Source organism: Colius striatus, chromosome 24 (assembly GCF_028858725.1).
Source record: "Colius striatus isolate bColStr4 chromosome 24, bColStr4.1.hap1, whole genome shotgun sequence".
Taxonomy (NCBI): Eukaryota; Metazoa; Chordata; class Aves; order Coliiformes; family Coliidae; genus Colius; species Colius striatus.
In genome coordinates, this window is record NC_084782.1 from 2,595,710 (window position 1) to 2,621,425 (window position 25,716).

At 54.3% G+C, this 25,716-nt stretch overlaps 1 protein-coding gene across 4 annotated transcripts in view; it reads right to left on the reverse strand.

Annotated features, from left to right (window-relative positions):
- The window catches only part of RPS6KA1 (ribosomal protein S6 kinase A1), a 37,436-nt gene extending 12,927 nt beyond the window's left edge, over positions 1–24,509 (reverse strand). For 2 of the 4 annotated variants that reach the window (XM_062014434.1, XM_062014433.1), the window contains exons 1-3: positions 24,420–24,509; positions 17,922–17,966; positions 3,047–3,100 (exon numbers count right to left, since the gene is read on the reverse strand). In XM_062014434.1, coding sequence (XP_061870418.1) covers positions 3,047–3,100; positions 17,922–17,966; positions 24,420–24,482 — 162 coding nt within the window. In that variant the 5' untranslated portion in view covers positions 24,483–24,509. Of the gene's footprint in view, positions 1–1,148; positions 1,351–3,046; positions 3,101–17,921; positions 17,967–24,419 lie in introns of those variants that run through there. The other 2 variants (XM_062014436.1, XM_062014435.1) reach the window with 2 other exon arrangements.
- Between the last annotated feature and the right edge of the window lie 1,207 nt (positions 24,510–25,716).

Here is a 25,716-nt window from a genome sequence, read left to right on the forward strand (position 1 = left end):
AGAGGCTTTGCTCTCTCAAGATGCTGCATGATTCTGACACTGAGAGCTCACAGAGAAGCCCACGCTCTCAGAAGTGCAGCACGTTCAGCCCCAGCGTGGGGAGAGGGGCAGGGGACAGCAGCTCTGCTGTCTTATCCTGCTGCTTCCTGGGCTCAGTGATCATACAAGAACGATCTTCTAATCCCTGTAACAATGAGTTTTCATGTTCTGTGTCATCTCTCAGCTTAAATCAGCCACCTTGTTTCTGCTTTGGTCTGGGGGCTTAGTCCCTGGCAGACAGCTCTGTCTAAAGACAGCTTCCCACTTCTAGCCAAGTGCCTGAGCAAGAGGCAGCCAAGAGATCTGTGAGTGACCCCACAGCAGGCAGAGACCTGGGGATAGGACCAGTGGAAGCTGCAGGCTCTTTCCCTCCTCCACATCTTCTCAGGAACACTAGTGAAAAGCCAGGTGTCCACAGCAGCAGCACTTGCACAGCCCTGGAGCATCCCACACCTATGTGGAGTCACAGGACGGTAGGGTTGGAAGGGATCTTTAGAGATCATCCAGTCCAACCCCCCTGCAGAAGCAGGTCCAGAGACATGTGGAGAGGAACACTTAACATGAACCCCTTTATCCACCTCCAAAGCACTGGACTCATCCTCCTACACTACTTGGGGGGCTGCAGAGTGATGGATTCTCAGAGCTGTGGGAATTCTTCCCCTTAGCCAATGGCAAGAGCCAGTGTGTTTCACTGTGAGTGGTGTCAGCAGCTGGAGTTGTGTCTGAAGGCAGGCAGAGATGTGCACAGGCAGCCTGACAGCCGGAGCCCACCAGCACCACAAACCCCAACCACAGCAGAAGCAGCTGAGGAAACCCTGGAGATGCCAGTTGGCATCCTGATGACACAAGGGATGTTTCCTCCTGTGGACTCATCCAGGAACCTGCCGTTCAGCACTTGGGACCATGGTGAGCAGCTCCTGCAGCCCTTCAGCATCTCCTCACCCCGCCAGCACAGCCCCAAACGCACCCCCCACCACACTCCACTTCCACAGAGAGAAGCTTCTTCCAACAGCACCGTTAAGGAAACGAACCCAGAAGGCAGAGAAAGCAAAGCAAAGCAGCCAGCAGAGCTCAGGGCAGCCAGGGGCAGCATCAGCAGTGGTACCGACCGTGCTGAGGCGCGGGCCGGGCACGGGCCCCGGGCGGCTGCAGGGCTTGGCTCGCTGCTTCCTCTGCAGCCACAGCGTGAGGAAGGCGCAGATGCGAGGAAGTTTGGGGTCCCTCTCCATTCTCCCATCTCCATCACCATGGCACAGCCCCGTTAACCACCACCCCGGGGGGGGCCCGGGGAGCCCCACGGCCGCTGCTGCCGGATGGAGACGCGGCTGGTTAAAGCTGCGCCGGCAGATGCGCAGTGCACAGCAGCCACTCGACGTAAAGGGGCAGGTTCATGCTCCCACTCCCCAGCCACACAGCTTGTGGTTGGGGCTTTTTTGTTCTCTTTTTTTTGGTTTTTCTCTTTAAAAACCCACAAAAATCTCACAGCTCCTTGTTCACACCCGGCTTCCCCACGGAGACACGGACAGAGAACACAGGCGGTCCAGTTAAAGTCACTTCCATCCAGTGGCACGTGAATCTCCTGTCAGGCTTTGAGACTTGGGGGTGTTTTTCCAGAGCAGGGGAATATTGTAAAAAGCCACTTAAGTCTTTAAAAAGGAAGAGAGCAACTCGTGAAAGCACACAGGGAAGTCTGACACCACCTCGGAAAGCTGCACGTCTCTGCTCCCACGCTGGCATGGGGATGGTGGGTCGGCCATAGAATCATTACAGCTGGAAAGAACCTTTAGGCTCATCCCATGGCCAAATTCTCTGGCTTCACTAGGATTTGCATTTAGTCCTTTGTTTGCTTTATGCTGCACAAGAGTCCTTGCCATGGATGCTGCAGTTATCCAAGAGCCACCCTGGGAAGTTCTGTGCAAGGGCATTTCTGATGCAGCTTCTAAACCTACTGCTGCTTGGATTTATTGTCAGGGCACAGCAGAGGTACTTCAATCCCCCATTTTGCTTCCTTCCCCTCTTCAAGCCTGTTCCTCTTTGACCTCTCCATTGGGTCAGGACAGACAGAAGTTTTCTGCAACAAGGCCCCAGAGAGTGCTGGTAAGAAAGAAACCCCCTGAAATGAGTAAAGAGCCACCCACACACCTTTGCAATTAGAAATAACCCTGTGTCGGGGTTGGATCTCTGAATCTCTCCAGAGTGCAGAGTGTGAAAAGAGGATCTTGGTTTGGACTCAGCCTCACTATTTATGACTGTCTGGCCTCCTCCACCCCCACAACGTGCTCTTTGAGAACTGATAATGAAAGAAACAAATGACTTAAGAGCAGCAAAGCAGCTGGTCCCAGCCTCAAGGAGGGAGCCTCAACCTGCCGAGGGCCAGAGCTGGGAGCACATGGGCAGCGGGTGGCTCCTGAGCACACATCTCCAGGAGCCTCAGGTCAGACTGACAGCTCCTTCACTCTGCCACAGCCCCACTGAAGCAGAAACTGTGTCCACAATGTGCTGTCAGAAGAGGAGCATCGCTGGTGCCACAGGAGCTCTGCGCTGCTCAGCAGCAGCAGATGCAGACAGGTCCCTGCCTGTGGCCTGGCAGCATCCCAGCAGGCTCGCCCCAAGCCAGACAATTTTGCATGTTGTGTTACCAGGCACTCAGTGAGGGGAGAGGAGCCCCAGGAAAGCAACCAAACCCCTCCCTGTACGTCCATTCACGCATGTAAAACGCTGGAGCAGCCGCCCCAGCACGCTGACAAGATCAGAAAAGCCACAGGAGACACAAATGACAGCACGGAAAAGGGTTTGTGAGGGGAGGAAGGAGGAGGAGGATGAAGTCAGGTCCGGGATGTCATGTGAGCAAGTGAGTAATAGCTGTGGTCTCACGTAGCTCAGAGGGGCTGTGAGGAAGGGTTTGGTTTTCAGAGGGTCTGTGCTCTGCTCTCACCCTCACACACGTGGGATGACCCAGCATGGGCACGAGTCTGCTGAGGGGCACAGCTGCAGCAGCCTCCCTTACCTTGTCTGCTGAGTCCACAAGGTCCTTCTCTATCCAAGTGATGTCTGATTTTGCCTGTGGGACAATAAATGAGCATCAGCACAGAGGGGCTGTGATACCCTGCTGAAGTTTTCCCAAGGAAAAGGCGAGTTTACAGTCAGTGGAGGTGGCCCAGCAGCCATGGCTCCTTGGGACAGATCCTGAGCTGGGTTGGTGGCTCCAGGACAGCAGTTGGTGAATAAACTTGGTAAAACTCGACAAGCAGCAAAGGCCACGGTGCCAGCACTGGGTCACACGTGCTCCCCAAGAATCAAGGCAGCACCACCAAGGAGAGGGAATTCATTTCTGGCAAGTTGATTAATGTCCAGGTCAGATTTTACTCTCAGCTACACCTGGATCAGCTCACAAAAGCATCTGTTCTGGTGGTGGTGCCCTGGGAAGTTTGGCAGCCTCATGGCAGAGAGGGTTTCTCTCCAGGGACATGTGCAGCATTTGTAAGTAACCAGGAGGAACAGATTCCCACACTGACACTCCCCACGTACCGGGAGGGCAAGGCAGGGCAGCTCAGCTGCTCCAACACCTCCCTGAGCAGCCTCAGCAGTGGCAGATTATGCTGCCTCTGGGGCCAGATGCAATCCTGTGAACCCTTACAGGGAGAGGTGCAGAAGCATTTAAAGGGAGCTCAGGGAGCCACTCCTCAGGCAGGATGTGGCTCCTTCTCCCCCTAAACCCCAGACTTAATGAAGAAGTGACTTTTGGCAAGGTCCACCCCTGCTATATTTTAAGGACCATATGTAGATTTGGTGTCACATCTAAGTACAGTTTCACCTGTATTTCAGATCATGAAATCAGTTTGAATAGAAAAATCACACACCCTCCCCTCACCAAATCAGATTCGAAGCATCTTCCCTGAGAAGTTCAAGTCTGGGCTGCAGATGAGTTAAAACTCGTGTGCCTGCAGACAGAGGGGACCTAAGACACACTTCAGCTGTGACTTCTCTGCTGTCTTGCCAAGCAGTTTGTCAGCACAGTGAAACCTGTGGCACTGGCAGAGCTTTTGGGCACCAGCAGTGCCAATGGGGCGGGCGCAGCGTGAGGCAGAGACCTGAGTGTGGGACAGGAGCTGAGAGGGGAAAAAGCAAACCTGGAGGGAAGGGAGGAGCTGTGAGGAAACATGAGATCAGAGTTCAGAACTGATTCTCAGCCCCGGAAGGATGGGCTCAGATCAGAGGGGCCCCTGCAGTCACCTCTTCTCTTCCTCTTCCTCCTCTCCCCCATCGCTCTGCCCTCGCTGTGGGAGCAGACAGGGTCTCCTGGCTCTGGGAGAAGGTGGTTGTCCTGCTGATGCCTGGGGCAGTCAGGTGAAACATCTACCAAAGCCACCACTAACCCCCTTCCCCAGCACCTGGAAGCCATCAGAAAAGCCTCAGTGGTGCCCCCTCCGAGGCTGCCCCTGCCCACGGGCACAGCAGCTCCCTCCTGCCTCTGCTGCTCCCAGCAAGCAGCACCAAACCCAGCCTGGGATGGGGATGGATGGATTTCTCTCCCACAAGCACGGAGCTCTCTGTAGGTTCACCCTACCAGCACAAGACACAGTTCCTGTGAGCTACCAACCACCTTTTGACACCCACAGCCCCAGGGGGGGTACATTTTGCTCTGCAGCCCTGGGACAGGATCTTTGTTGCTCCTGGAGAACAAAAAGGACATCGCCAGGCAGCCGGCAGGTCTGAGCCCAGGAGGTGGCTCAAGCTGGAGGAGGAGACAACTTCTGAACTTCCCAGTGCCACGTACCAACTGCACAGATGGCTCAGTGACCCAGATCAGGAGCTGGGGACACACAGACAGGGTTTGGGGTTTTTTTCTTCCAACTCCAAACTAAAACTACAGCTCCTCTTCCCTGCTTTCCCCTTTTCTGAGGAAGGAGTTGACGAGCCAGAAGCCAAGAGACAGGTTTGTTTTTGCTCATGTTTTGTCACTTTGCTGGTTGAGACACTCACATCTAAATGCAAGGGGGAAAAAAACACCCTGCAAGAGCTAGAAACAGATTATGCTTTTGGCATTTTGCTTCCTATTCATCAACAACTAACCAGAAGCTGTTTTAAATTCTGTTGCTTCAACACATGCTCTGGTCCCAAAACACTCCCAAATTCTGGCAGCACCTAGGAAAGACACTTCTTAGAAAGCAGTTTTACCCTCAGAAATGCCTTTTCCTAAAGAGAAGTCGTTCATTAGAACTGGAGGAGCTCTGGCTCTCTAAGGTCAGGCCATGCACCAACTTCTTGCACCCTAGAGAAGAGACAGAACACAGCACTGCACACACAGCAGAGCAGGTATTGTATCAGACACTTGCCTCCTGGATCCTCGGCTTGCTGCGAAAGAGGAGCCTCAGCATCTCCAAAGCCTTAGGCTGCTATCCTCCCATACTTTTGCAAGCTGGCTTCTGAATTGAGAGCCCTCTGCAGCACCCAGAGCAGCACGAGAAGCCTGAGTGTAGTAGTTACATCACTGGGATGTATTTTGGGAGTTCTCGCTGAAAGGAAACTGCGGTTTCATATGGGGAAATTGCATTGTGTGGCCAGGGCTGCACAATACCAGCAGCCAAATGAAAACACTGCACGGCTTTACGGGTGCTTAGGCAGGGCTCTCTCCATCAGCAAACCTCAGCAGGCTGGTTGAGAGGATCAGAATAGTTCCCTCTCCATGTCACAGACAGGAAAACACACAGAGAAAGAGCAAATTGAGTCAGCTCTTGAGTCAGGTGTCTGGGGGTCAGCTCCTGCCCCTGGACCCTGCTCTGCAACCCACACACCCAGGGAGGGCCCAAAGGGGCCAGAGGGAGCAGGAGAAGGGGATCAGCTGAGTCAGCAGCACAGACCCAGGGAGCAGAGCAGAGAGGGAAGGAGGGTTTCAGCCCTATGGCTCCGAATCAGTTCTTTCCCAATTTCTGTGTTTGCACAGAAGACAGTGAGCCACAGCCTTGCTCCCAGTTCCCGTCAAGAGGCCATCTGTGTTTCATCTATGCAAAACAGATGCCCTAGATGGTTTCAAAAGCTAGATGGAGGTGTCACCAGTGTCACTGCAAGGTCCTTTGCTGCTTTACAGAATCCTTTTAGCTGTCCTTGTCCTGTACCTTAAAAAGTCACGATGTCATGCCCTGGTCCATGGTCTGGCCTCTCTTCTGATCGGGTTTCTGACCAGTGTGTTAACATGGACACAAAGAATTGCATTCTCATGCTGTCCTTGCTGGGGGCCTGGCTCAGCCTACCTGCTCCTTTTCTCCCACAGAAACAGGACTTGGATTCCTGAGGACCTTCATGAGAAAGGAGAAGAAGAGACCAGAAACCAGTCATGGTCAGAAGCAGAAGCCATCATCAGCTCTTTGCTTCAGTCAACAGCCATGGAAGGAAAAGCTCCATTGCTTTGCTGCCTCTGCTCCAGAGATGGGACCAGAGCCAAAGAACAGGGGTAACCATCCCCATAGAAGGTAATAAATCTCAAGTAAGAAGCACACACCAAAGGATGCAGTCAGGGCAGTCACTGTGTGCCAGCGGGTAGGTTGTGGGTCTAAGGGCAAGAATGACACGAGCTGCACCAGGGCCAGAGCTTTCCACCATCACACTCTGAAATACCTTACACCCCCTGGCTGAGTCTGATGCTTTTAGAGCAGAATTAAGTCCCTTCTAGGCCTTATTCCCTATTTTTGAGCAGCAAACAGTCAGTGAGAGAGGTGGATTTGCCAGCTGTGCTCTTGCCGTGGGTCTGGGAGCCACGCGGCGCCAGCAGCAGAGCCAGCACCCGGCTGCCCCTCTGGGTGACCCTGCTGCCCTTGGCACGCCAGTCCTGGGAAAGATGATCCCCAAATCCAGTGGTGCCAGGCAGCAATGATTCCCAGTGCATGGTTTAAAGTTGCTGTAATCCAATTCTGTGTCAGTAGACGAGACGGCAGGACTGAGCTCCGGCAAGTCCCAGCGGCAGCTCCATTAAACAGGACACTCCCTGCTGCTAAAGGCTGACATCAGAACAACCAGGGACTGTCTTTGCCTCCTGCCAGGCTCCAGTTACATCCCACTGAGCACTGGGAACGGCATTGGGAAGGATCAGGGGTTCATAAACAGGAAGGTGATGGTGTGAAGAACTGCTGCCTGAAGAGAGTCAGCTGCTGGCACATCCACACGCTCCCGAGGCAGGACGCGTGTCCCCAGGCATGGCTCAGCTGCTGCCCAGGGAGCACGGGCTGGGGAAGACCTCTGACCATGTGCAGCCTCTCCTGCTGCCAGACTCAGGAGCGTGGGACCTTCACACTCCTCAACTTTTGGATGGAGTTATTTGATGCAGCTTCACTCCAGAGGCTGCAGCTCCTGCTCTGCAGGGGGCTGGTAATAAACGGGAAGCGAGAGATGCTGCAGCCTGCAGAGGCAGCGACTCTGCTGCTTGCTGCTGTCATGGGAGGCAAAGGCTGCTCTGTCTGGAACCTTTGTTTTTTTTAAAGTGGTGGTTCTGAAAAAGAGGAACAAACAAAGCAAAGCAACCTCCCCCAGCCACTGCCTGCCCTCCTGCACGGGCCTTATTTGGGCACGGCTGACGGTTGGGCTCATTCACCACCAAAGAACTGGCCCAAACTTCTGCCTGCACTTTGGTGCATCACCCTCAGAGCTCCTGGGAGCCCCCACATTTAGCTCCAGCCTGAGAAATCCTGTGGGACACTGGTCCCTGAATGGAGGGAAGGGAGCTGTGCCGTGTGCTCAGGCACAGCCCTTTTGACATGGGAGGAAGCGCTGCCCACAGCAACGAGATGGTCGTATCAGCAGCTGCAGATTTCAACTCGGTTTGTTGCCATCCACTGACTTCCAGGAAAGCAAAGCAGGTGATGTTCCCTCCCTACCCCCACAGGAAACCTGTCCTCTGAGCAACACCTCTTGAGAAGCCTGCAACTGCTCTGGAGCTGAGAAATGTCACCGTGTCCCTGTGCGTGGCACAGGCAGCGCGCCAGCGCCGGGACGGGAGGGCAGGAGCAAGGGCAGAGCAGGCAGGTGCTGCTGCTCCGTGTTTATGCAGGAAAGGTGCAGTTTCCTGAGCTGCCACTCACTGTAGCTTAGAAGAGAAGCTGAAACCCCAAGTCCAGCCAAGCAGAACACCGTGAGATTGTTCCAACTTCACTTAATTGCTGAAGGTCAAAACAAAACCCACCTGGGACAGGTCAAGAGCTTCACTTTATCTGATTCAGCCCAGCCTGAAGGTTGCATTCAAAGATTAAGCACCAGAGCCACCTCTCTCATGCTTAAACACATGGAATCAAAGAGAAAAATAACTGGAGAGCTCCAGCAGATTTACAGATCTCTCTGCCCCTCCTCATCTGCACGTGTTCCAGCGGGTTTCATCCCAGCCCACACTCCCCACAGTGTCCCACAGACTGTGGGCTCTGGTTTTCCCACTCCAGCATCACCCCAGACATCACTAGTCCTGCAGCACTGCTGCTCACAGCAGAGGCCTGGCCACCCTTTTGTTGCATTTGATGAGAAAGAGTTGCTCTTGCTTAGTCAGTGAGTGAGTGCATGGCTACATCTGCAAAAGCTTGGAGAGAAAAGCCATGAGAGCTCTTGGTTGAGCTCCTCAGCCACTTCCAACCACGCTTGGAGCAGGAAAAACTGCAGAATTCAGTCCTGGGGTTTCATAAAAGCAGGTGGCAGGTGGAGGGAAGAGGTGAGCTCATGGCCCTATGAGACACAGAATCAGCAACAGCTGTCACAGGAGGAGGGACAAACAAGACAGTGTAAACGCCTGGGGTCATGCACAGAGCTGAAAAGAAGTGAGATTCTGAGGGCAATCCAAGAGGATCTGCAGGGAAAGCAACAGCTTCATTAATGCTTTAACCTAAACTCAGCTGACCAAGGGCATTTGCTGTTTAACTGACAAAAGCCTCAGGAGGCAGCAGAGCCCAGGAGGAGGAAGGGCCCACCATGGGGTGGCTTTGAAGATGGAAGTCTTGGACAAAGTCACTGTACAAACACAGCACAGCAGCACCAGAGCCTTCGGCAACTGGAACTTCCCAATGAGGACTGGGTTGGATTCCTGGCAGGAGCTTTGCTGCTGGAGCTTGGCAGGAAGGGACTGCTGAGAGGGAAAAGGGGCACATTTCATCCTACACCATCCCCAGGACTGTTCTGTTGGTCTCCTGATAAACAAACCAAACCAAAAACAAGGGAGGGAGAAGAAACCCTTATCAAAGGGAATCTTGTTCATGCACAAACTCTTTGGGGGCAAAGCCACTGGGAGATGTGAATGACCCACTCCATAGTGGCACAGATAACACCAGGAACCTCCTCCCATGGTTTAAAACAAAGGGCTGAGGCTCTGAGCATCCCAGAAGCACTCTGACATCTCCCTTGGGGAGATTCCTCTCTGCCCAGAGGCTGCCAAATGCTCGGTGTGAAATTCATTTGGTGGCTCTTGGGATCTTGCAGATCCCTAAAAAGGGAGAACTGGGACTGAGACAGCACAGTTTTACCCTGTTTGGTGTTTAGATGGAGCAGTTCCACCTTTTTCTCTTTTCATGGGCCCTTTCTCTCACTAGCAAAGTTCATTTGTGTCAGAATGGGACCCTCCTCATCTCCCACGGAGGGAGACGGAGCTGCCACGGGGGGAGAAACTGCCAAATCCTGGAGGGAGGAGAGCAGCAGCCATGGGTGGTGAGAGGAACCAGTGCATGGGACAGGCAGTGTCACCCCAAAGTGTCAGGAGGTCCCCCCAGGGTCCTGCCCCCTGCCAGGCACCCCCCCAGCACACTCCAGCAGGTGGCACTCGGGGCATCCCTAATGCCCAAACTGTGCTTCTGAAACACGAGGGCAGAGCCCAGAGGACCCATTTCCTAAGCTCCTCTGTGGGAAGGGCTGGCACCCCTCAAATGAGGCAGGGGGGATCTGGGAACTGATTAGAGGATGAGATGTTTTCTCAAGCAAAGCCTGAGGCTGAAGAAGGGAGCAGGTGACCTCACACAGCAGAGCTCCCACAGCAAGAGAAGCCCTTCTGCTTTACCACATCCTTTCAGATCTGCTCAGTTTTTACTCAACTCATTTGACCACCACCACCAAAACATCAGCCTTATGTCAGAGGGCTCTGCTCTTTTTTAGGGTGGAGGGAGCAGAGAGGCTCAGGCACAGGCATCCCCCTTGCACTCCCTGCTTTCCTCCCTGCTCCTGCCTCTTTCCAGGGGCATTTTGGCACCAGATCCTGAAAGTTTCCTTAAAAGTCAATCTCTCCACCCTTTCCAGGCACTGCAAGCCACAGCTGGCCAGGATCAGCTGACAAGGAGCAGTTTGGGCTGAAGGTACAAGCTCAGGCAAAAGATGTTCCCAAACCCCACTGAGACTTTCCAACAGCCCTCCTGTGCCACTGCAGTGACAGAAGCACTCGCAGCCAGCAGGACTTTGCACCCACTGAAGAGAGGTGCTGGGGAGGAAAACACCTTTAAGTGCCAGGACGTAAGGAACTACTTAATTGGGCAGCTTCTCCAGGACAAATTAGCCTCCATTTGGAAAGTGCAAAGGATACTCTGCTTCCCTTTCCTGCAGCCCTACACAGGTTTCCCAGCAAGGAGGAAAGGTCTGCTCCCAGCAAATTCAGGTCAATGTGTGCTTTGATGGGGGTGAAACCAAGAGCTCCCACCCCAGGCTTTTCTATATGAAGAACATCGCTCTGAGGAAGCAGCATTCAAGCACTGTCCTCCATCCAGGCACCATGAAGCTTTGCTACTTTCAGAAGATGAAATCTCTCTCTAAGTGAATGACAGACTCTAGTTTCACAACAAGAGCTGAGATTCTTTGCTGCCCCTGGAGTTATCGTGGGATGTGGAAACTATTCTGTATCGCAGGAATGCAGGAATTCCATCCTCCTCCCACAGCACACATGCTGCTGGTGCTTTTCTTGTTGCAAGGCACACAAAAACCCCAGTGGTCTCAGGGCTTGGTAAAGCCTTTGCATGGTACCTACCAGGTTTTGGTGTGTGCATGCAGAACTCAGCCCTCTGCCACCCTCTGGGAAGGGCACACGGCTGAGGCACTGTGAAAGAAAAGTGACTGTCACATTTTAACCCTGGCTCTGAACTGCAGCAGTGTTAAAAGGAAACAAGCACAAGTCCAAAACACACCCTGAGCTGTGTGCTACCAACACCCTCATGAGAGCCTCAGGGTGAGTGCCTCATCCAGCAAAGCACAGGTTCTTCCATTTGCCTCTTGGCACACACAGCAGGAGCCTGAGGCTGCCCCATCCATGGTGCAGCAGGACATGGGACACACCAACCCATGGCAAAACCACTGACCACCCCGTTCCCAAACATCAGTGCACAGCATTGACAGCCATCCTGGACAGGGGGATGTCCTGTTCCCCTAAGATATGAGAAATGTTGAGGATTCTCCATCCCAGAGGGTCCTCAGTTCCCCCAGCAGCCCCTGGCAGGCAGCACAGAGGAACTGGGAACAGAGGGGGAGAGTTATTGCAGCTTCACCTGAAGCTATGGAAGGAATTTACTGCTCATGTCAGAACTAAGCTTTGGCTTCCACATAAAGCTGAGACTCGTAAAGCTGCAGGAGCTTCAGAGAGATCTCTTGTGTGTGCAGGGAGAGTCCTGGATGGCACCTGGGCCAGCCCTGGAGTCAGCAATCCCCACAAATGCAGCCCAGGGGACTCAAAGCTGCCAGGGTGGCTGCTCCAGAGACCCAAGCCCACTCTGACCCTTCCAGCAATTGGTTGGAGGAGCCTCAGTTTGAGCTCTTTGGGGTTCCTCTTTGGAGCCAGCCCTCTGCTGCTGGGCTTTGACAGAGGGGGCTGCCCCCATCCCAGCCTCTGTGAGCTACCTCCATCTTCCCTCACTCAGAGAGAGGGGCCCAAAACTGCTCCATCCTTCCAGTGAAGCGCCCACAGAGTTCTGCCCTTGCTCACTCTTCCTCCTGGGTCCACCAAGAGCTTGACTTCAGCAATCCCATGCCCCAGGAGGGGCTGGCAGGAGCATCCCTTGCTTGGCTGCGGGCGGAAGATCTCCTTTAGCTCTGAGGGCAGGTGGATGACACAGGTTTGCTCCAGGTACAGCACACAGTAAAAGATTTAATTCTTTTTTTTTTCCCAGTAAAAGAGGCTTTCTGGAGGCAGAGCCTGAGGCACTTTCTATTAACCCCTGAGGGGGGTGAGAAGGGCAGAGCCTGGAGCAGCTCCATGGGTCGGCCAGGCGCGAGGGCTGTTTGAGCGCAGCTCTGCAGACTGCTGCATTCCTCGTGTGCAAGTCCTGTAAGCTGACCCCTCTTCAATTATTCATTAGAGTCTGCAGCTCATCAGAGACTCTGCTCCTCAAACAGGCGTTTGTTTGTTATTTTTTTTCCTCAAGAGCTCAAAGCTTGCTGTTACCCACAGCCCAGCCTGGCCAAGGACGGAGAGCGAAGGCTCTGGCAGGAGGCAGCCAGGCAGCTGTCAGGCACTGCTTTAAAAACAAACCCACTTGATTACTTCAACTGACAAGATGAAGCAGCCAGTTTAAACTAAGAGCTTTACCCCTGGCAGGCTGAAGAGCCAAACATGCAGTGAACTGGCAACAGCAGCAGCCCAGTGCCCGTGGTGCAGAGGGGAGGGCAGATCTCCAGGCAGCACCACGCCGTGCTCGAGATGTTCTGCTCCCACCACGTTACCCCAGGTCTTGCTCAGCCCCAGGGGACCAGCCAGCCTGGGGAAGTCTTGGCTGAGGAGCTGTGGGCAGAGGAGGGATTTGCTGAGGTACCTGTCTCCTCCCATGTCCAAAGCTCTCCAGTTTTCTTGGAGAAAGCAGCAGCAGCTGTGCAAACACAGGGAGCCTGGTCCAAAGCAGAGCGTCACATTGGTTTGTTTTAAACCCCTTCATGTTAAGAGGCTGCAGCTGGAGCAGTGTCTGATGCTGATGAGGATCACACTGCTGGATCTGTCTCCTGTCCTGCCTTCAGCTTGGAGCTGGAGCTGGTGTGTGATGCTGCAGTGTGCAGCCCAGGCAGGGCCAGCCCTCCAGCAGCTGGGCACCAGTGGGCACACACCCTGCCCAGCCCAGCACTGACCCACAGCCCTCAGCACCTCAGCTCCACGCCTTTGGGATCCCTCCAGGGCTGGGCACTCCCCCAGCTCCCTGGGCAGCCTGGCACAGGGGCTCACACCCCTCTCAGGGAAACAGTTCTGCCTCAGCTCCAACCTCAACCTTCCCTAGAGCAGACAGGAACAGTGCTGGTGGATGTTCTGCCAGTCAGCAAAGCTGCAGCAGATGCAGAGCACAAAGTCAGGATGGAGAAGAGAGACGTTCTGTTGGAAAGTGAAGCTCTGAGCGAGCACCAACGCTGCTGGAGCAGCACAGAGCCTTCCCCTCTTACACCTCACTGGAGGAGTGTGAGGAATTCCCAGTTCATGACAAGGTCAGAGCAGGATTCCTCACCAGCAGTAAGTCCATCCCACAGGAAAGCTGCTCCAGCTACATCCAGTTTGCAGGTGGGAGTGAAGAGTTGGGCTCCAGCACTCAGCAGGGGCAGGAGGAGTGTAGCTACCACAGGTACATGGCTACAACCCTGTTTCCTCCAACTCATCCCAAAGAGCTGGAACTGAGAGCTGTGCCTGGAACTGTTGTGTCACCCCTGGAGTGTTACAGCAGGGTGTTTCACCCAGAACAACACAGACCAGTGCCAATGCTGGGCTTGCAGGGTTTTCTCTGGTGTCCATGCCCAGGGCTCCTGCCTGTAGCTTCCCCTGCTGAAGATGCTGCAGGGAAAGACCTTTCTGCAAGTGTTATGTGGACAGGACATAAGGACAGATCATGAGGAGCTGGATGGGGCTGGGAAGGGCTGAGTGTTGCCCTTTGGTGCCTGGCAGCGGGGGCAGCCCCTCGTGCTGGTGGTGTGTGGTGCAGCAAAGCCCTGGCTCTGGTCTCAAAGGTCTCTTTTATGGTGGAATACAGAGCTGGAAGAGGTTACTTATTCACCACCCCAGTTTTCATTGCACCCTGTGATTATCACCCAAGAACAAGCCGATCAGCCCTCCCCAACCTGCGCCAGGGTGAACCTCCAGAGAGAGAGTGGGCACGCTCAGCACTGCACATCCACTCCTCTGCTCTTCATTATGGAGTGATTTCACTAATTGGGTGTTGTACTTTCATGCATAACTCCTCACACTTGGCACCTCCAGGCAGCACAGGCTCACCCCTCTGCCACGCTGAGCGGGCTGTAAAACACCATTGTCAGAGGTTCCATTTTCCCACTGAATTCAGGCCCTCTGTTGCTGTTCCCCAGCTGAACAAGGGCCAACCTTCAGCCTACCTGACAATTAAAATCTGAAGAACATTGGAGAAAACAAGGTTCAGCACCCAGGGACCAGGGCACAGTGCTGCTGATTAGCCCCTGGGATTAGCAGCTTTGGAGAGCTCCTGACCTGCACAGAGACACAGCTGAGGTCAAACCAAGGCTGTCACAGGAGATGCTTCTCCCACCATCAGCCCAGGCTGGGGCAAAAGAAACAGAACAGGAAGAAAGCAGACCCTGAGCTCTCTGCAATGCAGAGGTTGCTGGGGTAGCAGTTTTGCTCCACAAGCATCAGTCCTGCTCCTCTACCACCAGTACAAACATGAAAGAGGAACTCTTCTGCTCTGCAGCCCCTGGATATTGCACTGAAACCTCACACCAACTGCCCTGCTGCTGTCCTAAAGCCAACACCCAGCTTAAACAGCGTCAAACACCACCACCTAAAAGGAGAAGAAAGCAAAAAAGCCACCCTTGTGCCTGTCTTTGCCAAAGGTTCCTGCTCAGTGTGGCATTGGATTAGCATTTTGGTTAGAGGGACGTGGCTGGGATTGCCTGGCAGGCTGCAAACTCTTACAGCAGAGACACACTGGGAACATCCAGCTAAGCAACAATTCGTGCATGAGCAATCCAGGATTGTTCTCGCTGTCAGGACAGGGTTTGGCTTGGAATTCCTTACAGCTGCAGAGCTTGGAATGCTGTTGGGATGGCCCTGACTGCAGGCCCATGCTCTTTTCCCTGTGACCATGCAGAAGGCAGCAGACACTCCAGACAGCTCTCTGCCCAACCTGTGGGATCTTGCAGGCACCTCTGAGCTACTCTGATAAACACAGCCAGGTACTCTGCTTGCAGGGACTTGTGCACCACAATTGCTCTTGACAGGTGGGAATCCACAGAGGAACAAAAGCCACAAGAAGTTGTGAAACACACCAGCTGTCCTCTGTTGGAAGCTGAGCTGGAGCTATAAAGGCAGCCAGAAAGCACCAGATCAGAGCCACTCTGGCCCAAAACAACCCCTCTCTGCCTCTGCAGTGACTATTCCATCGTGTTTTATGCCCAAAGACCCTGAGACGTGCAGCAGCACTGGGTGAGATGGTGATGGAGCCTTTACACTGCATCAGTCTCGTGCCACCAGCTCCGAAGTTCCCAACTCTTTTGAGGAACACTTGGATTTCTTCCTTTACAAAGTGTCTTTGGTTATTGCCCAGGCAAATAAGGATTGTATTTCTGGCAGCAGCCTGCTTACAGGGACGAGGGAGGGAAGGCACTACTGCCTGGGTGTTGAGTAATCGCCTGTCCCTGCTGCAGGGTATTTTTAGAAGAGATCACAGAATTAGCCACAAAAGGATAGCAAGCACAGACCTAGGATAAAGGTGCCTCTTCCCCTTACAGCTCTCCAAACACAGCTAGAACAGAAGGGTATGGGAGGGATCCTGAGCAACCTTCAACTTGGGAAGAGCCAGCCTCAACTGCTTACTTTTCCTTCCTTAGTCCTCACAGAGCCAGTGCCAGAAGCTGCTGCTGACACCTACCCCAAAATGAACAGAGAAATACAGGGACATTGAGTTCTCTGCCTGCTCCCCCACCTGCAGCATCACAGCTGCTTCGGAGTGCCGGGGCTTGCCCTGAGGGGAAGGGACACGTTTATGGGAGGGATTTCGTTTGTTGGTGCTGGTAGCAAATGTACCTTGAGCAAAACTTGGGAAACACAGCTGAGGTTATTTCAGGAGTGTGGAGCAGAGCTCAAAAGTTACCACAATGGCACTGACACACTGCTCACAGACACTTTGGTGCCTCAGAACACCTGCATGTAGCACAGGGCTGCTGGGGTTTCCCTGCTGTGGCATGGACAATGGAGCCCTGGCCCAGGCTGCACAGGGAGGGTGTGGAGGCTCCTTCTCAGGAGGTTTCCAAACCCACCTGGACACATTCCTGTGCCCCCTGAGCCAGGGGAAGATGCTTTAGCAGGGGGTTGGGCTGGGTGAGCTCTGCAGGGCCCTTCCAGCCCCCACCACTCTGAACCTGCCTGCTGCTCTGCACCAGCTCCCCAGCTGCAACGGGGACCTCACATCCCTGTCCCAGAGAGGGACAGACACACAGCAGCAGAGAGAACCACACCTGCTTTTTGGTCTCTATCTCATGATCTTTCTGTGGGGCTGCATCTACAGATGGAATCAGACAGGGTTTGTCCCAGGGATGTCCTTCAAAGAGAAAAAAACCCCTTCAATTATTTTTAAAGCAACACCCTTCAGCAACTTTTACACCAGGGCAGTTCAGCCCAGTGTTTGAAGATGAAAGAGGTAAAGTCTCAAGCCTCTGAAGCCCAGCTGGAATCCTACCAGACAGATTGGGGGTTTTTTTCTGTGCCAGAGATGCAGGAAGAACAGCAAAGTTCACATGTACAGTGAGGAATCATTGTTCTCAGGAGAGGGACGTGCAGAGTCTCATTGGCCTGAGCTGATCTGACCCACACCAGATCCCTTTGCAGGCACTGGAAAAGTGCCAGTCCAGCAACTGGGACAGAAATGGGACAGGTAGGTGAGAAGCAATGGCAATGCTGGAAGTCCAGCCCAAGCTCCTGGCAGAGAACTGCCTGAAGAGTAGACAACTGGGGTTTAGGTTTAAATTTCTTTTACTAAAAATACAACAGTAAACAACTGGGTAAAAATAAATGAGAGAAAAGCCCCCGTGGCCTTTAGCATGGACAGTGATTCAGAGAGAGAAACTACTGCAGGGCACTCACAGAGGGTAATGCACAGAACAAACTCCTGACAACCCGTCCAGCAAGGTCTCCCAAGCCAAATCAAACACCTTGTGTCATTCTTCACAGCCATAGCATGCATCAGAAGAGGGAATCCTGAAAGGCTTATGATTTCAAGGTACTGAAAGGGCTCCTCTGCCCTGCACAGAGTCCTGCAGGACACAGAAGGATGGGCACAGGTAGGAAATACCCACACTGACATCAGTCTTTGGTCTTCTACTTGGAGAGGGCTCATATCAGAGAAATCAAGTCCTTCAGCATCATGCTGCTGGTGTGTGGAGCACAAACAGCTTTAAGTGTCTGAAGAAGGTCTAACAGAGTAGGATTCTTATGCAAAGCACTGGAGACAGCAGCTCAGTTCCCTCTGCCATTCCCAGCTGATGTTAATGGGGACACAGAGGGCAACCTGACAGAAATGGAGTTTCTCCCAGCTCCACCAAGACAATAAACAGATACCAGGCACTCAGCAAAGGCATGTGCCAAAACCATCAAATACTCTTGTCTTTCTCCTCCTTTCTGGCAAGATCACAGCACAGAGAGAGGTTCAAACACCTCACAGATTCTCGCTTCCAGCCCTGTGCTACAGCCTCTAGTCCATCTCATGTGTGCTGCACCCTGACAGCCCTTTGGGAAGCTTTCCAGATGTGTTTGGATGACCAAAGAGACAGAAAGAGGGTTTCTCTTTTCCCCTGCTCCAGCCCCTGACACTCACAGGTGCACTCATCCACATTACAAAGCAGCAGCTCATGGCATCTAAAAACAGCCGTCGCCAACCCACTCACCGAGTCCCCTCACGCCCCTCACACAGCTCAAGGTGGCTCAAGGACGTGACCCCTGAGCATCTTACCTTGGATGGAGGATTCCCACCTTCTTCTGGAGCAGCCTGCCCATTCTGCAAAGCAAGAGAACCTGCCATTAGCACACACCAGGCACGGGACTGCTCCTTATGCCCCTTACAGAGGCTGTTGGCTTTGAGAGCCCCTCTGTGCAGGACAAACAGAGGAAGGGGCCACTTTCAGACGTGGTACAAGATGGTTGAACACTTCCCATACACTGAGTGGACACCAAGGGAAGAAAAAAGCTTGCTTTCAAACAGAACTCTATTGTTCTGTGACTCCCCTGGCTGCCCACAGCTGCAGTCAGGGCTGTTGATGAACCAGCTCGTGGGGAGCAGGACCTGCCCTGCTCAAGGGGACCCCCAGGGCAGCGGGTTTGGGGGTCTCAACCCAGACACCAGGCTCTGAGAGCCCTGTGGCTGCACCATCCCACCTCCTGCACAGGGTGTGGGTACCCCACACTGCTCTGGGGCTGGCAGAGCGGGTGAGGAGGGGAAGGCAGTGCCAGGGAGCAGTTCACAGCCATTTTGCCTGTTGGCCTCAGCACGAACATTTATCAGTTATTTATTACCCCTGTCGCAGCTGATACTGCTGCAGGAAATCTGCACCACCTGCTTGGCTCCAGGCCACGGGCTCCTGCTGCTGCAGCTCCACACAGAGTCAGAGGCTGTGGGTGCCCTGAGCTGCCCTGAGCCGCAGCCGTGCCAGGGTCAGCACAGCACCGTGCCTGGAGAAGGCAGCAGCAGCACAGGGGTGGGAATCACTCAGACTCAGATCCTCAGAGCAGGATGAACATGTACAAAAGGGTTTTCTGCAGACTGTGGAGAAAACCAAGGGCAAGAAGATTTTGTTTTGACATCTATTTACATTACACTGTCAGGCTCCAGGAATTCCTCTGTTTCTTTGAAAGAACAAGGCGAAAATTATCCTCTCCCCTCCCCATGTTCTCCAAGAGGAGAGCTGCAATGCAACTGTATTTCAGCCTCAGATTCTTAGCTGAATGCTTGGATTTTAGAGCTTTTCAGGAGTCTAACAGAAAAAGAGCTAACTCCTTCCCTGGAGAAGCAAGGGGACACCAGCCTGACGGGACTACACTGTTCCCTTCTCTACCTTGGGCCAAATTTGACTTACTGCCTTCAATACAAGGGAAAACTTGGCAATTGTTGACCTTGAAAGAGCTTTGGGGCTGCTGAGAAAACCTCAGGAAAGGCTGTAGGACCTGGGGCTGCTCAGCCTGGAGAACAGAAGGCTGAGGGGGAACCTTATCAATGCTGATAAATCCCTAAAGGGCAGGCGTTGAGAGGATGGGGCCAGTGTTTGCTCTGTGGTGGCCAGTGCCAGGACAAGGGGTAACAGGCACAGGCTGGGACAGGAAAAGTGCCCCTGGCACAGGAGGAGAAAGTCCTTTGGTGCTGAGGGGAGGGAGCCCTGGCCCAGGCTGCCCAGGGAGGGTGTGGAGGCTCCTTCTCAGGAGGTTTCCAACCCCACCTGGACACGTTCCTGTGCCCCTGAGCCAGGGGAAGCTGCTGGAGCAGGGGCTGGGCTGGGTGAGCTCTGCAGGGCCCTTCCAGCCCCCACCACTCTGGGATTATGGAAAAAAAAAAGAGGAAAAAAAAAAGTATTGAGACAATGACTGAAAAAAGCAACAACCCCATCCCACCAGCCAAGCTCTTCCCAGGGAAGGCTGCCCTGATGTTTACACAGGGCTCTCGATGCCATTAGCACAAAGAATAGCAAAGAAGTGAAATAAGAGTTTGTGTTTACATGTGGCCTGCACAGAGAGAGCAGAGATGCTGTGCTCAGGACAACCAGACTTGGAGATACACTTACTGGTTCAGCTGCCACTGATCAGCAACTTGCAACTCGCTGCTAACCAAAGCCATAGCTCAGGGAGGGCTGTTGGTGTCCAAAACAGCTTAAGTAGAAGAATTTCCAAGTTGGACAGAGGGATGCAGTGCCTGGCTTGTGGTCTGGGGAACAGATCTGCAAGGCATGTGCCAGGGCCAAGCTCTTTTATTCCTCTAAGGAGACTCACATATGGTGAATGAAGCGTCTGTCCAACCCTTCAGCCTTGAGGACAAGGCAGGACACACAGAGATCCTTTGAGTGCTGCTCCCTACCCTGAGGAACACTTATCCTACACACTGCTGTTGACAGAAATCCATCCTACCTGGACATGGAAAGAGACAGGACAGTGCTCATGCCAGGGAGGTTTCCTGGGCATGTGGGTCCATGGCCCTGGAGGGATGAAGCTCCTGATTAAACAGCCACATTCTCAAACTGACATAAGGCAGATGTGCAAGAAGAGAACTGCAGTGTTTAGAGCCAAGTGCTTTCCTTCTACCCCTGAGCAAAACCAATCCTTATTCCCTCATATGGAATTCAAGAGCCATTTGTAAGCCTCAAAGATGGAAACACACTCACAGCTACAGACTCATCACCTCCCGACATAAAACACGGCCATTTACCACCTATAAGCAGAGCTGAAGCAGTTTGTGGGTTTCCTGGTTTGACATTTGTCTCCTTTAAATGCTTTATTTCTTTTATTTCTCCCCCTGCATGCCATGCACAGCATGTCAGGAGCGTGTGTGTGTGTGTCTGTGCCAGACACCCTCCTACAGCACACTGCTCTCAGTTGGAAAGGAGCCTCCAGAATGCCCTACTCTGACAGCAGCCCTGGACATCTCCCCACAGCCAGGGTCTAGGCAATACCTGCTGCAGGAGGGAGCACAGCTCCTTCCCTTGGGTGCTCAGGGCAGCAAGGAGGTGATGTAGGTCTCAGATGAGCAAGGGCTGAGGGATCTGGGGCTGTTCAGCCTGGAGAAAAGAAGGCTCAGGGGAGACCTTATTGCTCTCTACAACTACCTGAAAGGAAGCTGTAGCGAGGTCAGGGTCTGTCTGCTTAGGCTGGATGTGAGGAGGAATTTCTTTGCTGCCAGGGCTGTCAGGCATTGGAACAGCTGCCCAGGGAGCTGCTGGAGTCACCGTCCCTGGAGGGGTTTCAGAGATGGGTGGGTGCTGCACTGAGGGCGATGGGCTGGTGGGTGACAGGGCTGGGACAGAGGCTGCACTCCATGAGCTTAAAAGTCTCTTCCAGCTGAAACAATTCCATGATTCTATTCTTCTGTGTAGATGGTGACAGAGCAGGGCTTGGGCTACCAAGAAGGCAGCAGCATCATCCTCACCAGGGGCCAGCAGCCTGTTCCTGCAGCTTTGCAGCCAGTTCCGCTCCAGGGCAAACGGAAACAGGGATTACGGAGGTAATCTGATGGGCACGTGGAGCAGCAGCCTGGCAGTGAGGGCACTGCTGGGCAAGCAGCAGCTGAGACTCCTGAGAGGTAACACAAAAGCCCTTCTGCACATGTCCTGATCGAATAAGTTTTCTTAACAGCACACAGCAAAGTCACTGGAAAGCAAGTGCATTCCGTTACGCAACTGCCATCCTGGCTGAACCTGGGAGATACTTATCTTAGGACATCTTGCATTTTAAATCCCTTTAATTCCACATAATCCACAGCACAGGGAGTGATGTATAGAGCAGGGGGTGCTGCTCTGACCCACCAGCAGGAGCGTGTCAGACTGTGCCCATTGCTGCTGCCATCCAGGGCAGCACCGTCAGCACAAGCCATCCCGCCTTATGGACAGCTCTGCTTAGACAAGCAGCCTGCTGCTATTTCTGGACCTCTAGGTTTTGACTAGTCACTTTTGAGATGCCCACATCCAACACAACAAGGATATCAGGTACCCAGAGATGCTCTTTCATGAACTGTGATGAAACATGAAGCGTTGAAGCAGGAAAGACTGAGGGAAGAACCCCTTCAGCCCAGACCTTCTGCTGCTCTGACACAAGAACCAGCCATTGTATTATTAAGTGGAATTTATGGATCTTGCCTATTGCAGCTCAGGGAAAGGAAATGATTCTGCAAAAATAAAGATCTGCAAAAAGAACTAATGCAGCCCAAAGAGAGCCAGGGGTCCCTGTGCAAAGCCTATCAGAGACAACAGTCACTCGGCTTCCTCCCTTATCGTTTGATCATTGTTTTATGCATTGTTCAGCTAAGATGCTTCAGAAAGATAGTTATTCATGAACAGCTCCTGCTCAGTGAAGGATGATACACATATACAGGCAAAAAGAATTGCCTTGAAGTGGCTGGGTTTGGCGTAATCCCACGTCAGCTGCGTTGCTGGATGTTTGTGTAACAAGACAAGAGTTTAAAGCAAAGCGTAGCCCCAGTGACAGAATCCATTGCTATGGTGATGAAGTCATTCAGCTCCACTCTATCTCCTGTGCTCTGCCCCAGCCAGGCTCTTCTACTACAGAAGCACTATTTGGAATAATAGAAGCAGCAGAGAGAACAGGGAGAAAAAAAATAGGAGAATTCTGAAGCCAGCTCAGTCCCCAGGACAGAGGGACTTGTCTCCTGCAAGGGTTCAGTCCAAGTCCCCGCTGCCACCACTCCTGTGTTTCCCCAGCTGAGCTCTGATGGGATGGGGACACCAGCTCTGACTCCAGCAGCAGCAGACAGACAACACAGCTCAGTGGAAACACCTCCAATCCCTTAACAATGGGACTGATGCCTCCACCAGCATGGTGACAGCACTTCTGCTCCGTGACTCAGAAAGCAAAGGTTGGAGGAAACCAGCTTCTAACCTGGATGGCAGCGATCCCAGGGCAATTTACGTAACCAGTGTTCCAGAAAAGTCTCCTGGCTTTCTCAGTGGTGCCACCCTGCCCAGGAGAGGTGAAAACTTTCTCTTTGGGCCCCTACCCTTGGGGATTTTAGCATCAAGGTGCACAACTCTCCCCAGGACCCAGTCCCTTTCCACTGTTTGCAGATACGCTGCTGGAGCTCAGGGAACCCTCCAAGGTCCAGGGTTGGAGGTGAAGAACACCCGAGTTATTGTCCTCACTAGAATCAAGTGCACATACTTGCTAACCTTAAAATGAATTGCTAAAGTCCCATTTGTGACCCTGAGTTGTAAAAAGACTGATCTGCAGAAACAGCACCCACAAGCAGCTCCTGCCCCTGACCTAGAGCTCTGGCCAAGGTGAGGTGGGGGAAGGGGATGGCTCACAAGCCAGAGGCTTGTGAACTTCCAGTTTACAATTAACACACCCATTAGTAAGGCAATGGGGAGGAGAGTCCTTGCTGCTGCCACGGTCTCTGCTGCAGACTCGGGCTGACACACACACACACGGGACCCCGCCGGCCGTGATGTGATGCTGACACAGCGCCTGCCCCAGCACTTCAGAGACCTGGGGTGAGGCACTAAGAGAATCTTGCCCGTGGCATTCACTGCCCTGGGCACTGGCAGCAGTTTCCTCCCATTACAAATGTAGTTGCATTTTCTGGCTTTTCAGGCTATCTTCTGACTTGGGAAGAGAGAAACCCCAGATGAAAAGCCCTGTCTCGCAGCAATACCCTGCACCCCGGCTTGGGCGGGTTCAGGGATCGAGACTGAGTTTCCTGGACTCCCTCCTCTCTCCCACCTTCAAGCACAAACCCACCCTCACGCCTTCAGCAATGCCCCAGCACAGGGCCCCTTTGCACCAGCCGCAGCACAGGACCCTGGGCACAGCACCCCCTGCACTGGGGGTCTGTGGGACAAGCTGTGCTGGCTGTGGCAACTTCACACCGATGCCAGGAGCAGCCGTGGCAAAACGCTGCCCGTGCTCGGAGCAGAGATCTCCTCAGAAGCAATTTAAGTAGGAATGAGCATATCTGAGCAATTAACCAGCACACAGCCCCAGGCACAACAGTGACAGCACCGAGTGCAGCCCAAACAGGACAGCACCAAGGGCTGGGACAGAACCCCCACCATCCCTCTCGTGTCTCCAGGAGAGCTGCCAGTTCCAGTTCCAGTTTGGATGAGAAGATGTTTAACTAAAGAGTGCCAGAGCACAGTGCCTCAGCTGGCTGCTCTGACGGGTGAAAGCTGCTACAAGCTGTCCCTTTATTCTGAAGTAGCTGTGCTGCAAGGCTGCAGATGTGGACAGATGCTGTGTGCTGTCCTGCACATCTGGCTCAGAGGTCTTGATTAGAAGGAAAAGACCAAAGCAGGAGAGTTGACACCCAGCAAAGTGACAGAGGACTGTGGTGGGAGTTTGGAAGCCGGGCCTGTGTTGGGGCTGGGGAGGTGGGTGGTGAGGAAGCCTGAACAAGAGACCCCAGATGCCAGACATTCATTCCCCGGGCCTTCAGCTGGGACCATTCCCCCCGGATCTGGGAGGAGGTTTAGGAACACACAGCCCTCCCCGAATAACCACAACCTGCACGGGCGGCACAGCTGCCTGGAAGCCCCCGCCGCGCTCCCCCCGAGCCCCGAGCAGCCCCACCGGCTGCGAGCCCCCCGCCCCGCCCCAGCGCCCCGCGGAGCCGCGCGGACACCGCAGCGGGACGGTCCCGCCGGGCCGGGGGAGCAGCGGCGCTGCCGGACGCTCCTTTGTTCGCTGGAGACCCCCCCCCAGCCCCGCGCTGGCCGCATCCCCCCTCCGCCGCCCCGCTCACCTCCGTGTCCAGATGCACCAGCTCCATGTCGGGCCAGGGCTCGGCCAGCTGGGCGAGCGGCATGCTGCCGGCCCGGTGCCCCGCGGGGCGCGGCTCTCCAGCGGCTCGGAGCGGCGGCCGGTGCGGGGCAGCGGCTCCGCGGGGCGGGGCGGGGCGGGGCGGGAGGAGCTGATGGAGGTGAGGGGGGGATCCCTCCGGGAGGGGCTGATGGAGGTGAGGGGGGGGATCCCTCCGGGAGGGGCTGATGGAGGTGAGGGGGGGGATCCCTCCGGGAGGGGCTGATGGAGGTGAGGGGGGGGATCCCTCCGGGAGGGGCTGATGGAGGTGAGGGGGGGGATCCCTCCGGGAGGGGCTGATGGAGGTGAGGGGGGGGATCCCTCCGGGAGGGGCTGATGGAGGTGAGGGGGGATCCCTCCGGGAGGGGCTGATGGAGGTGAGGGGGGGATCCCTCCGGGAGGGGCTGATGGAGGTGAGGGGGGGGATCCCTCCGGGAGGGGCTGATGGAGGTGAGGGGGGGATCCCTCCCAGGAGGAGCTGATGGAGGTGAGGGGGGAAGGAGGTGATAGAACGGGTGGCGGGGGGATCCCTCCGGGAGGAGCTGATGGAGGTGAGGGGAGGGATCCCTCCGGGAGGAGCTGATGGAGGTGAGAGGGGGATCCCTCCGGGAGGGGCTGATGGAGGTGAGGGGGGAAGGAGGTGATAGAACGGGTGGCGGGGGGATCCCTCCGGGAGGAGCTGATGGAGGTGAGGGGAGGGATCCCTCCGGGAGGAGCTGATGGAGGTGGGAGGGACCCCCACCGCAAGCAGCCGCCCCATCGTGCGGCGGGTTTCCCGAGGGATGGAGGGGTGCGGGGCCGGCTCACGGATCGTCCCGCAGCGCTGACCCCTCGCACCTTTCCCCGCCAGCTGCAGCCTTCCCCGGGCGTTTGGCCCCGGTAAATTTGGGATGCCGATAAAGCTGCTGGTGAGGATCCTTCCTGCGTGCTCACGGCCAGCAAGGGCATCGACCCCCAGGGCACCAAGAACACCACAAACACACGGCACTGAGTGTCCCACATTCCGTGCCCTGGTAAGATTATTGGGTTGTTTCCCCGCCAGGAGCGTCCAGCACACACAGAGCTATGTAGCATCACCAGAAGAAGAGGCTGGTGAGGATAAACTCAGTAACACAATTCCAATATTGCCGCTTAAAGCAGGAAACCGAGTGCTCAGGGAAATCCGGATTCCAAGTTTGAGCTGTGCCATGAGTCACTGCTCATCGCTGCCTTCCCCAGAGCCTGGGTAAAAACACATCCAC